The sequence below is a fragment of the Panulirus ornatus genome, chromosome 46 (assembly GCF_036320965.1).
Source record: "Panulirus ornatus isolate Po-2019 chromosome 46, ASM3632096v1, whole genome shotgun sequence".
Taxonomy (NCBI): Eukaryota; Metazoa; Arthropoda; class Malacostraca; order Decapoda; family Palinuridae; genus Panulirus; species Panulirus ornatus.
This window is the reverse complement of record NC_092269.1, coordinates 38952572-38965896: the sequence shown is the minus strand read 5'-3', so window position 1 is coordinate 38965896 and position 13325 is coordinate 38952572. Positions and strand designations below refer to the sequence as shown.

General features: G+C 41.7%; 2 protein-coding genes across 6 annotated transcripts in view; both read left to right on the top strand.

The window, feature by feature from the left end:
* The window catches only part of LOC139763253 (multifunctional procollagen lysine hydroxylase and glycosyltransferase LH3-like), an 86254-nt gene extending 81084 nt beyond the window's left edge, over positions 1-5170 (top strand). For all 5 annotated transcript variants that reach the window (XM_071689181.1, XM_071689178.1, XM_071689179.1 and 2 more), the window contains one exon: positions 4708-5170. In XM_071689181.1, coding sequence (XP_071545282.1) covers positions 4708-4863 — 156 coding nt within the window. In that variant the 3' untranslated portion in view covers positions 4864-5170. The remainder of the gene's footprint in view (positions 1-4707) is intronic.
* Positions 5171-7753: 2583 nt separating this feature from the next.
* Positions 7754-13325, top strand: part of LOC139763255 (uncharacterized) — a 256023-nt gene continuing 250451 nt past the window's right edge. Inside the window, exon 1 of the mRNA XM_071689185.1 lies at positions 7754-7880. The gene's annotated coding sequence lies outside the window, so the exon portion shown is untranslated. The remainder of the gene's footprint in view (positions 7881-13325) is intronic.

Sequence of the window (13325 nt, the reverse complement as noted above, 5' to 3'; positions counted from 1 at the left end):
TGGTTTGATCGAGTAAGTAACGTAAGGGTAAGAGAGATGTGTGGAAATAAAAAGAGCGTGGTTGAGAGAGCAGAAGAGGGTGTTTTGAAATGGTTTGGTCACATGGAGAGAATGAGTGAGGAAAGATTGACCAAGAGGATATATGTGTCGGAGGTGGAGGGAACGAGGAGAAGAGGGAGACCAAATTGGAGGTGGAAAGATGGAGTGAAAAAGATTTTGTGTGATCGGGGCCTGAACATGCAGGAGGGTGAAAGGAGGGCAAAGAATAGAGTGAATTGGAGCGATGTGGTATACCGGGGTTGACGTGCTGTCAGTGGATTGAATCAAGGCATGTGTATGGGGGTGGGTTGGGCCATTTCTTTCGTCTGTTTCCTTGCGCTACCTCGCAAACGCGGGAGACAGCGGCAAAAAAAAAAAAAAAAATATATATATATATATATATATATATATATATATATATATATATATATGTATATGTATATATATATATATCCACTCCCAGATATCTAAAACACTTCACTTCCTCCAGTTTTTCTCCATTCAAACTCACCTCCCAATTGACTTGACCCTCAACCCTACTGTACCTAATAACCTTGCTCTTATTCACATTTACTCTTAACTTTCTTCTTCCACACACTTTTCCAAACTCAGTCACCAGCTTCTGCAGTTTCTCACATGAATCAGCCACCAGCGCTGTATCATCAGCGAACAACAACTGACTCACTTCCTAAGCTCTCTCATCCCCAACAGACTTCATACTTGCCCCTCTTTCCAAAACTCTTGCATTTACCTCCCTAACAATCCCGTCCATAAACAAATTAAACAACCATGGAGACATCACACACCCCTGCCGCAAACCTACATTCACTGAGAACCAATCACTTTCCTCTCTCTCTACACGTACACATGCCTTACATCCTCGATAAAAACTTTTCACTGCTTCTAACAACTTTCCTCCCACACCATATATTCTTAATACCTTCCACAGAGCATCTCTATCAACTCTATCATATGCCTTCTCCAGATCCATAAATGCTACATACAAATCCATTTGCTTTTCTAAGTATTTCTCACATACATTCTTCAAAGCAAACACCTGATCCACACATCCTCTACCACTTCTGAAACCACACTGCTCTTCCCCAATCTGATGCTCTGTACATGCCTTCACCCTCTCAAACAATACCCTCCCATATAATTTACCAGGAATACTCAACAAACTTATACCTCTGTAATGGGACCATGGAAGCGGAAGTGGATCATAGGGTGGGGGAGGGGGCGAAAATCCTGGGGGCCTTGAAGAATGTGTGGAAGTCGAGAACATTATCTCGGAAAGCAAAAATGGGTATGTTTGAAGGAATAGTGGTTCCAACAATGTTGTATGGTTGCGAGGCGTGGGCTATGGATAGAGTTGTGCGCAGGAGGATGGATGTGCTGGAAATGAGATGTTTGAGGACAATGTGTGGTGTGAGGTGGTTTGATCGAGTGAGTAACGTAAGGGTAAGAGAGATGTGTGGAAATAGAAAGAGCGTGGTTGAGAGAGCAGAAGAGGGTGTTTTGAAGTGGTTCGGGCACATGGAGAGGATGAGTGAGGAAAGATTGACCAAGAGGATATATGTGTCGGAGGTGGAGGGAACAAGGAGAAGAGGGAGACCAAATTGGAGGTGGAAAGATGGAGTGAAAAAGATTTTGTGTGATCGGGGCCTGAACATGCAGGAGGGTGAAAGGAGGGCAAGGAATAGAGTGAATTGGAGCGATGTGGTATACCGGGGTTGACGTGCTGTCACTGGATTGAAGCAGGGCATGTGAAGCGTCTGGGGTGAGCCATGGAAGGCTGTGTAGGTATGTATATTTGCGTGTGTGGACGTATGTATATACATGTGTATGGGGGGGGGTTAGGCCATTTCTTTCGTCTGTTTCCTTGCGCTACCTCGCAAACGCGGGAGACAGCGACAAAGTATAATAAATAAAAAATATATATATATATATATATATATATATATATCAGTAAATTTTAGGGAGAATAAAAAGATGTTCTGGAAGGAGGTAAATAGGGTGCGTAAGACAAGGGAGCAAATGGGAACTTCAGTGAAGGGCGTAAATGGGGAGGTGATAACAAGTAGCGGTGATGTGAGAAGGAGATGGAATGAGTATTTTGAAGGTTTGTTGAATGTGTCTGATGACAGAGTGGCAGATATAGGGTGTTTTGGTCGAGGTGGTGTGCAAAGTGAGAGGGTTAGGGAAAATGATTTGGTAAACAGAGAAGAGGTAGTAAAAGCTTTGCGGAAGATGAAAGCCGGCAAGGCAGCAGGTTTGGATGGTATTGCAGTGGAATTTATTAAGAAAGGGGGTGACTGTATTGTTGACTGGTTGGTAAGGTTATTTAATGTATGTATGACTCATGGTGAGGTGCCTGAGGATTGGCGGAATGCGTGCTTAGTGCCATTGTACAAAGGCAAAGGGGATAAGAGTGAGTGCTCAAATTACAGAGGTATAAGTTTGTTGAGTATTCCTGGTAAATTATATGGGAGGGTATTGATTGAGAGGGTGAAGGCATGTACAGAGCATCAGATTGGGGAAGAGCAGTGCGGTTTCAGAAGTGGTAGAGGATGTGTGGATCAGGTGTTTGCTTTGAAGAATGTATGTGAGAAATACTTAGAAAAGCAAATGGATTTGTATGTAGCATTTATGGATCTGGAGAAGGCATATGATAGAGTTGATAGAGATGCTCTGTGGAAGGTATTAAGAATATATGGTGTGGGAGGCAAGTTGTTAGAAGCAGTGAAAAGTTTTTATCGAGGATGTAAGGCATGTGTACGTGTAGGAAGAGAGGAAAGTGATTGGTTCTCAGTGAATGTAGGTTTGCGGCAGGGGTGTGTGATGTCTCCATGGTTGTTTAATTTGTTTATGGATGGGGTTGTAAGGGAGGTAAATGCAAGAGTCCTGGAAAGAGGGGCAAGTATGAAGTCTGTTGGGGATGAGAGAGCTTGGGAAGTGAGTCAGTTGTTGTTCGCTGATGATACAGCGCTGGTGGCTGATTCATGTGAGAAACTGCAGAAGCTGGTGACTGAGTTTGGTAAAGTGTGTGGAAGAAGAAAGTTGAGAGTAAATGTGAATAAGAGCAAGGTTATTAGGTACAGTAGGGGTGAGGGTCAAGTCAATTGGGAGGTGAGTTTGAATGGAGAAAAACTGGAGGAAGTGAAGTGTTTTAGATATCTGGGAGTGGATCTGTCAGCGGATGGAACCATGGAAGCGGAAGTGGATCATAGGGTGGGGGAGGGGGCGAAAATTTTGGGAGCCTTGAAAAATGTGTGGAAGTCGAGAACATTATCTCGGAAAGCAAAAATGGGTATGTTTGAGGGAATAGTGGTTCCAACAATGTTGTATGGTTGCGAGGCGTGGGCTATGGATAGAGATGTGCGCAGGAGGATGGATGTGCTGGAAATGAGATGTTTGAGGACAATGTGTGGTGTGAGGTGGTTTGATCGAGTAAGTAACGTAAGGGTAAGAGAGATGTGTGGAAATAAAAAGAGCGTGGTTGAGAGAGCAGAAGAGGGTGTTTTGAAATGGTTTGGGCACATGGAGAGAATGAGTGAGGAGAGATTGACCAAGAGGATATATGTGTCGGAGGTGGAGGGAACGAGGAGAAGAGGGAGACCAAATTGGAGGTGGAAAGATGGAGTGAAAAAGATTTTGTGTGATCGGGGCCTGAACATGCAGGAGGGTGAAAGGAGGGCAAGAAATAGAGTGAATTGGAGTCATGTGGTATACCGGGGTTGACGTGCTGTCAGTGGATTGAAGCAAGGCATGTGAAGCGTCTGGGGTAAACCATGGAAAGCTGTGTAGGTATGTATATTTGCATGTGTGGACGTGTGTATGTACATGTGTATGAGGGGGGGGGTTGGGCCATTTCTTTCGTCTGTTTCCTTGCGCTACCTCGCAGACGCGGGAGACAGCGACAAAGTATAAAAAAAAAAAAAAAAAAAAAAAAAAAAAATATATATATATATATATATATGTATATCCCTGGGGATAGGGGAGAAAGAATACTTCCCACATATTCCCTGCGTGTCGTAGAAGGCGACTAAAAGGGAAGGGAGCGGGGAGCTGGAAATCCTCCCCTCTTTTTTTTTTTTAATTTTCCAAAAGAAAGAACAGAGAAGGGGGCCAGGTGAGGATATTCCCTCAAAGGCCCAGTCCTCTGTTCTTAACTCTACCTCGCTATCGCGGGAAATGGCGAATAGTATGAAAAAAAAATATATTTATATGTATTTCTTTCATAGTATACTATTCACCATTTCCCGCATTAGCGAGGTAGCGTTAAGAACAAGGACTGGGCCTTTGAGGGAATATCCTCACCTGGCCCCCTTCTCTGTTCCTTCTTTTGGAAAATTAAAAGAAAATGAGAGGGGAGGATATCTTTTCCATGCTAAAAAGTGCTGGAAAATCATTCCATCATTGAATAAATTTCATGAAATCAAAACAGTGCTTATTTTTTAGAATAAATAATCACTTTCTCATGTAACATTCCCTGCTTCCAGTTCTTTTACAGTTGTAACTTGATTTAACTTATTTGCATTTCTAAGTCTTTATCACACCATCTGTTAAACTAATAAGGAGTGAGATTTTAAGTTATGTGTGTCGTGCAAACAATACTGTCTGCCTTAAAATTATTATGCTAGAGAAATTCCATTTTCTGTATTGCAGGGCGGTGGCTGTAGGTTTGTGAGATATAACTGCTCAGTTACGGACTCCCGAGTTGGGTGGGTCTTGATGCATCCTGGACGACTCACTCATCTACACGAAGGTCTTCCTACTACAGAAGGGACAAGATATATTATTGTGACCTTTGTCGACCCATAAATATCAACTTTAAACTTGCTCAGAGTCGCCTGATCATTAGCTAAGCACAATTAATTCATATTGGTAAATAGATTTGTCATTTATCATGCATATTTTTATTTTTTATTTTTGGTATCATAAAACTTCTTGTAAGGCATTATAGGTTGTAGAAGTTTTCACTGCACGCTGGCCAGAGAACAGTGTTTTGAATGATGTGAATGATTGTTTTGTTTACTTAAATATTGCTCATCACATGATGCAGGATAATAATGAAATGATGGGATATTTATTTTATTTTAATTTATTTATTAATAAAAGTTTTAATGAGTGTTTTTCCTACCTGAGACCTTATGATGTCATGTGATGGTTGTATTCTTTTGTAAGGGTACTCCTACAGGTAGACATTTCGTACACTTATAAAAGATTTAAATGAAGTTGTTAAATGAAATTATTAAAGGTACAACGAAGGCACCAAAATTAGTTAACAGGGGAAGAATGGTAAAGGAAAACTACGGTTGTGGAAAAAAGTTAGGGAATATACAAGTTACATCTATGATAAAGTTTAAGTTTATTCAGGTGATGGTAATTGGTTTGATGGCATTCATGGTCGTATTTATGGACCTTCATGCAAGAGCATCTACCTGCATAGCTTGGTTAACGCTGCTCCCGTAGCAAATTTACAAGATTTAGGTGTGAATAATGCTTACATCCTTTCACAGAAATCAATTAAAGTATTTTTTCATGTATTGATATAATTAGCATGAATTTTATAGAATGATTATTCACGTGAGAAATTAAGGTTGGGAATAGTAAAAGTTGACCACCGAATTCGAGTCGGATAAATGTCATACCCATTACGTCACCATCGGGTGAATTACGTGTTCTAATTTCGTTTTGCTTTGACTTGTGTAGTACAAGAAAGCGTCGACTTGTCACTGTGGGAGAAGGTAAGATTGACTTTGAGGATCAGCAGAACATAAAGGACAGCTCACAAAACCCTAAATTGCTGATGAGTTGAAATATACAAACAACTTTGCCCGTGTTCCATGGTCCGAGTGTTTTAGGAGTGAAATATGAAAAATTGTATAACATTTTGATCTTATTTATAGTGGTAAACTGATGTAGATATTGATATCATTCAAGTGTGAAACGCACAATCGGATTTTTGGGTCATTAACGTAATGCTCGACACGGAAATCAGTTTAACTGCGCAGAGCCGTGTGTGTTAGGTTAGGTTGTGATTATGATATTTTACAATACTGACGCGCGGGTTGTAAGACCGCAAGCTGAGTTCTGTTTATTAATTTGTTGCCACTGTAAAGTGATTTGAGAGTCTAGTATTTTTCCTTGTTAAACCTATGTTTAGAATTAGATCGTTATTGGTAAGTTAATGAGGGAGAGGGAAAATTTTAGGTTAAATAATAACTTGTAATATATCTGTAACTTTGCAAATATCCACTGGCCTGTGTTCACATAACCTGACGCGCTGGTTGTAATACTGTGATCTATGTTGTTATTGTTGTTACTACTGTATAGAGTAATTTAAGAGTCCGGCATTTTTCTTTATTTGCTCGTAAAAACTATAATTGAAACGAAGTAAATCGTTAGTTGGAAATTTATAAGTGAGAGGGGAAAATGTGTTTAATAATGACTATTGTAATATACCTATAACGTTATAGGTGTCAACTATTTTCAGATAACCTGTAGTTAGGTTACCGTATCAGTGAAATTTCATGAAAACATGAACTTCACTTTAAAAGCGCCATGATTCCTCTAGTTACAGGTAAACAACGAGCTAAGATGTGTGTGTGTATGTGTGTGTGTGTGTGTATATATATATATATATATATATATATATATATATATATATATATATATATATATATATATAGGAATCTGAACTTGAGGCAGATTCATACGCATTAATTTGAGCCCCATATTTATTTAGACCTTTTAAGTCGCCCTACATATATTCCAAACTCCTTCAGAAAGATATTTTAGCTTTACAACGCATGGCAACGTTCATTGGAATGCTGAAATTATAAATAGGCATTTCTGGACTCATTTGGTAAATTTTCTTGTATTATAGCTTCATCCGGTTTCCATATCGAAACAAGAACCAGATAAATTTCACTAGAATCCGAACAATTGCCTGGTGAATGGTTGTTAACCAGCCTACCTCAGGACTCACTTTTCTGAGTGAAAACATTAGAAAACAACGTCTGGTTGCTGTGGGCGTCTCTCCTGTCCGTTCACTGTTGGCTAGTTTTGATCGAGTGTTAGGATTGCATTCTTTACCCAGTTCTCATTTTGTTTATATCCTACTGTATCCCACTGTTTCAAAGCTTTGCTGTACGAAAACTTGAAATTGTGAGTTACTACACCTAAAATCACCTCATCTGCATAGCCTCGCTCCCAATAGCATTTCTGATTCTCGCTGTTAATCAATAGTAATAGAAACGAGCTGAAATTTAATGGCCCTTATATTCACGTAAAATAGTAAATGTAATAATCGACTTTATTTGCAAAAAGATCGTGTCATTGGTGTATGAAGTATGAAGGTAGTATGGAATATATTAGAATGTGCTTGTGAGAACGCGTCTTATTGCATGTGGTAATTATTATTATTATTATTATTATTATTATTATTATTATTATTATTATTATATGTAGTAATAGCAGTTGCAGTATTGTTATTATCATTACTGTCATAATAATGAAATTACATTGCCTGGCTGGGCTGGCAATGTAATTTTTTCACTGTTGCACAAGTTTGTGTGAAACGCAGGATATTTAAATGATATATTTTATGCATCAGTCGAGCTGCGACTGAAATAAAATCATTTAGTAACTTAGATTTTCATTCTATGCAGTGGATGACGTTAACTCGCTTCCGTAGTGTGACTAGAGGAATTTTTATGGTAATAAAGGCGGGCCCGGATTCTTGCTGTGATAAGGGTTCAGCCAGTGTGTGCATAACCTTGTTCAAGTCGCCCATACTAATCTGACCCGACTCCATTTATGAAACTGCAGCCAAGGTAAGTTTTGTGTATGGTGCTAGGTTTGGTAGTTAGCTTTTGGGAGAGTTAGCGTTGACTTTAATACAGTTCGAATGTAGCTAGTTTTATCTGGTACGGTGAAAATGAAAATGTCCGGATGGGTTCGATGAATTTCTAAATGATCGGTACGACTCGCGTTATCTCGTTAGAGGTAGTAACGTTAATTCGAGACATTTACGAGTAATTATCGTAGCGCCACTTCATACCTATTTCACTCGAAATATATTCCGCATATATCTAATGGCACGTGGCAGGAAAAGTGACGATTCCTTTTTTTCCTCAACCGTATATATATATATATATATATATATATATATATATATATATATATATATATATATATATATATATATAACTAGATAATTGTGGATTGAGTTCCTTTTCAATTTTACGAGAAAAACACATAATGGAGTGATTACATACCCTACACAAGCACGTAATGGACAGAATACATGCTAGACACGAGCACACTAGCACCTAATGAAGAGAATACAAAATAGAAAAGATCGTCGCACGGAGGAAGAGTAAAACTAACACCAGAATACCTGAAAGAAGGGTCTAGGCCAGCCAACCCAGAGCCACCGCTAAAAAAAAAAAAGTTTGGGTCAGAGCAAGACCACGTAAGCGGGTTGAGACGTCCCGGACTAATTAACCATTTGTAAAACTGTGGTGGTGTATTAAAGCCCTTTTGTCTTGCTAGTCTGGGTAAACTTTTCCCAGGAAAATACTTTGTGCTTAACTTTCAGTTTTGTATTTTTCCAAATAACATTTTTTTTTTTTTTTTTATACTAATTGCCATTTCCCGCATTAGCGAGGTAGCGTTAAGAACAGAGGATGAGGACTGGGCCTTTGAGGGAATATCCTCACCTGGCCCCTTTCTCTGTTTCTTTTTTTGGAAAAAAAAAAAAAAATGAGGGGAGGATTTCCAGCCTCCCGCTCCCTTCCCTTTTAGTCGCCTTCTACGACACGCAGGGAATACGTGGGAAGTATTCTTTCTCCCCTTTCCCCAGGGATAACATATGAGTGGAATATGGCTCTTCACCCCTCCCCCCCCCCCCCCTTGCTTATTGCATATAGTTAAACGTTATCGCGTAGATGAAATGATGGCCGAAGAGTAGAAAAGTCATATATATATATATATATATATATATATATATATATATATATATATATATATGAATTACAACGTGAATGTTGCAGTAAACATGCTTAGTCTGTACGCCTTCGAAATTTGCAAGCGAGCCTCCGACGATGCGTGTTGATGGTTATCTGCAACACAATGTACCATTTCCCCCCGTTAACTTCACGCTCCGTCAGAACCTCAGAACTCAAGAATTTGTCTCGTGAGTTCAGTAATCATGGCAGCAGATCCACCTACCTCCTCTCTGCTGCAGGTTAGACGGAAACAAAGTTAGGGAAGTATTAAGTGCAGGATTATTTGCAGTTGTTTAGCTTTATGGCGGACGCTAGCATAGACCCAGTGTAAACAGATCTGGTTTATTTCTTTATTCTAGCTAGGCTCATGGTTTCTTATTTCTTCTGATATGACTGTGTACTATCTATTAGTTTATTACTGATTTGCTTTTGTTTGCCATTTTGTCTATTAGTTTGCGGGTAAGCTCATTCTCACCAGCTGGCTGTCGCCTATCAGCATATGTTTGCTCTGCATCAATTGTCCTTAATGTCTTGTCTTTAATTACTGGCGAATATCTCCGCCTGGCTCGCTCGTGTGTCTTTATGGCTCTCCCGTGTTTTTCTTTGCTCGTTTCTCTGGGATATTGGGGTCAGCTGGGTGACTGGTATTACAGTGGGAGGGAAACATGTTTTGAAAGCCGAATGAGAGGTCATGGCCACCGCGATTATTGATTATAATATTAATTATAATATTGATTATAATAAAGCTCCTGAATATGTTACTCTGGGTGGTCGATAAGTCTGTTAAATTGTGAGTATATTGTAATATCATTTAGTGGTATAAAAAGCGTATGCAGAGGACACGCATCCACTACTTGCTTCCAGCCTGAGAAGTCTCTTCTATCCTCCATGAAACTCCTGCAGCGGGCGGGCCTATATATATATATATATATATATATATATATATATATATATGTATGTATGTGTGTGTGTGTGTGTGTGTGTGTGTGTGTTTAGTAATTTTACATTGATGTTTCATGACTCGTGTGTTTACTATATCAAGATGCGATGCATTAGAATGTAGTAGTATGACTGCCGCATATCTAAATACAGTTTACGAGAATACCGCTTTAATCATGATAGAGCATATTATAATACAGGCCATCTCGGCATACATTATCAGAATGCAGCTTGTTCGAATGTATTTTATATCGAGACTTAAAGTTATATTCTGCGTAAAGTGGACCTGAACTTGACTGTCTATCAGCTGTTGTACCGAACTTCGTATTCTATAAGCGAACTTCACACCGTATCAGCTGTCGAGCTAAGCTTTAATATTAGTGTCAGCAATCGTATTGAACGTAACACATCAGCTGTATTAAACGCAACACTCCACTAAACTGTCGCACTGCACTTAACTCTGTATTACTTTACTTCACACTTCGGTAACTATCGGGCAGCTCTTCCCCAACTCTTCCTAAAAGCATAGCTTGGCTATCAGACACCTTAAACAGGATGTAAGTCAGTTTAAACCACAATATTTTGTCTCCCCCGTCGAGTTATAAGTACCGTTCTTAGCTACACAGCTTCGCTAACGACATTCTGAGGGGAACAGTGGATGCCTGATGTTTCAAACTTTTCCCATACGTTTACCGTCTAATGATTGAACTTTTTTGATATACAGCCGCGCGCTTTATGCGAATTTCCCCGTCTTCATGATGAATAATGTCAGCAGAAGATAACAGATTTCGTGGAAAGATGAAGAGAGAAAAAAAGCTGTGTAACTGTGGGTGAGAAGATGAGGCGATTCGAAGCGAAGTGAAGATGAAATGTACTCATAGAGTGAACGACTGTTCATCGTGATCATGTACAAATACTCGAACGGGAAACATGGGGAGGGTAAGAAGACAAGGAGAGGGTAATGAAGATGAGACGAACAAAGAGGAGTAAGAATGAAGGAGGATGAAGCAAAAGGCTAGAAAGGGAGGCAGGGGACCCAGTGTGAGAGGTGTGGGGTGGCAGGGGTGGTTGGCGAGGGTGTGGGGAGAGATATAGGGGAGGATATAGCGATAGGTGTAGGGGGTGGTACCAGGGGCAGGGGAGAGGGGAGGAAGGGTAAGAGAAGGATGAGAAGAAACGGGGAGGGAGATTCGGCAGGGGAGAGTGCAGAAGAGAGAGCGAGAGAGAGAGAGAGGGGGAGGTGTGGTTGTTACCATACTTTAGTCCCTAGAGGATCTCTCTCTCTCTCTCTCTCTCTCTCTCTCTCTCTCTCTCTCTCTCTCTCTCTCTCTCTCTCTCTCGCCAGGCATCACTGATCCCCACATCCTCCCTTGGATCTTCTTGATCCATATTTTTTCACTCCCTCACGCTGTCGCTCGCTCTCATCCTACCTCTATCGTCCCATGCACTCTCGCCTCCCCGGACGCTCCCAGACACTCCATCACTTGCCCTGATACTCCCTAATATTATTTTACACTCGCCCTGAGTCCCTCATCATTACTTCAAGGGTGTCGTACCGTCTTGCTGAAAGTAAGGTACCGTTGTGCTCATAGTATGGTACATCGTCGTGCTTAAGGGTCGTACCGTGGTACTCAAGAGTATGGTACCGTCGTGCTTGGAGCGCACCGTCGTGTTTGGGGGTCGTCCCGTCGCATTCGAGGGTCGTACCGTTGTGTTTGGGGGGTCGTACCGTCGCGTTCGAGGGTAGTACCGTTATGTTCGTGGGGTCGTACCGTCGCATTCGAGGGTCGTACCGTTGTGTTTGGGGGTCGCACCGTCGCATTCGAGGGTCGTACCGTTGTGTTTGGGGGTCGTCCCGTCGCATTCGAGGGTCGTACCGTTGTGTTTGGGGGTCGTCCCGTCGCATTCGAGGGTCGTACCGTTGTGTTTGGGGGTCGTACCGTCGCGTTCGAGGGTCGTACCGTTATGTTCGTGGGTCGTACCGTCGCGTTCGAGGGTCGTACCGTCGTGACGACGAGGTTTGCTATTGAGCGCATTGTCTATCGCGCTCGGCTGGGCCGGTTAAGCTCGAGGTGAACTGAGTTTTCAGGCCTAATTGGGTATTTACGTGTTCCAAACAAGCCACTTGTCCATTGTTGGGGCCGGGATGTAATGGTCGTTTCCTTGGTAACGAGACCGTTGGCCTTATTGGTAGTACAGACATATAGTTCCTGGGGGGGGGGGGGACTCTCTCTCTCTCTCTCTCTCTCTCTCTCTCTCTCTCTCTCTCTCTCTCTCTCTCATGAAGTGGGGAGTTACGTATGCAAAGGGAGAATGCCATGCATACACAAAGGGGAAGTTTTTTTTTCCTCCCCTTCGACGCCAGGAACGGAGGGCTGATTCATATAGTGAAACAGCGATACGACCCCTGATTGGCTGACCTTTGACCTTGACCGATCTTGGATTAGGTTCTTTCCGCAGCATCCTCCAGCACCTGACATCAACATTTTGTTTACATTTCAGTGTCTCTCTCAAAGTATTGTAATATTGCCCCCTTTACGATACCCTCTTTTTTTTTTAATCGTGGATTAAGCAATTATGTATCAGTTTTTTTTCTTCATGATTTCGGACTAGCTACGCTGTGGAAAGACCAGAACTTTCCAGGGAATCGAACAAGTGCTGCTCAAGATCAGACGTAATCACTCCAAACCCCAGGGTAATATCCAGCGTTCCAGGAAGCCACGTCCTCGCTCTTGATTAACTTCCCCCTTCCTCTCACACTCTGGGACAGAGACCAAATGACCTCGCATGAAGTGTATCTGACGTGTGTCTGCAGGTCGGATGGTTTCTCTTGTTTTCTTAATGGCTGATTGAGACGTTAGGTATTTGTTGATGGTGCGGGGTAAAAGAGGTTCGTCATTGGAGTCCAAATTAAGTCCTGAAGACATTCATGTGTCTCGCTTGATGTTCCTCTGAAATCCGTCGTGTGTTCATCTGACTGAGTCTGGACATGATTCAGCCTCATCTTTCCCTTGCGTCATGCACTAGTTTGACCCCATGAGGACGACGGTGCCACGGTTGGGGCCGACCCTCTGTCATGCCATGGTACCCAAGGGTCGTACCGTCGTGCCCAAAAGTCGTAACGTTTCAGAGGCCGTGCCTCTATGTCCAAGGGCCCCTCCCTTTGTTCCCAGGGGTCGTACCGTCGTGCTTAGGGGTCGTACCGTCGTGCTAAAGGGTCGTACCGTTGTGTAATTATTATTTATGCACTACTTTACCAGCCGTACAGGGGAGTCACCCTGGTAATGAACACCTCCAGGATGGGACTCGCCCCTGGTATATCTCAGGCCA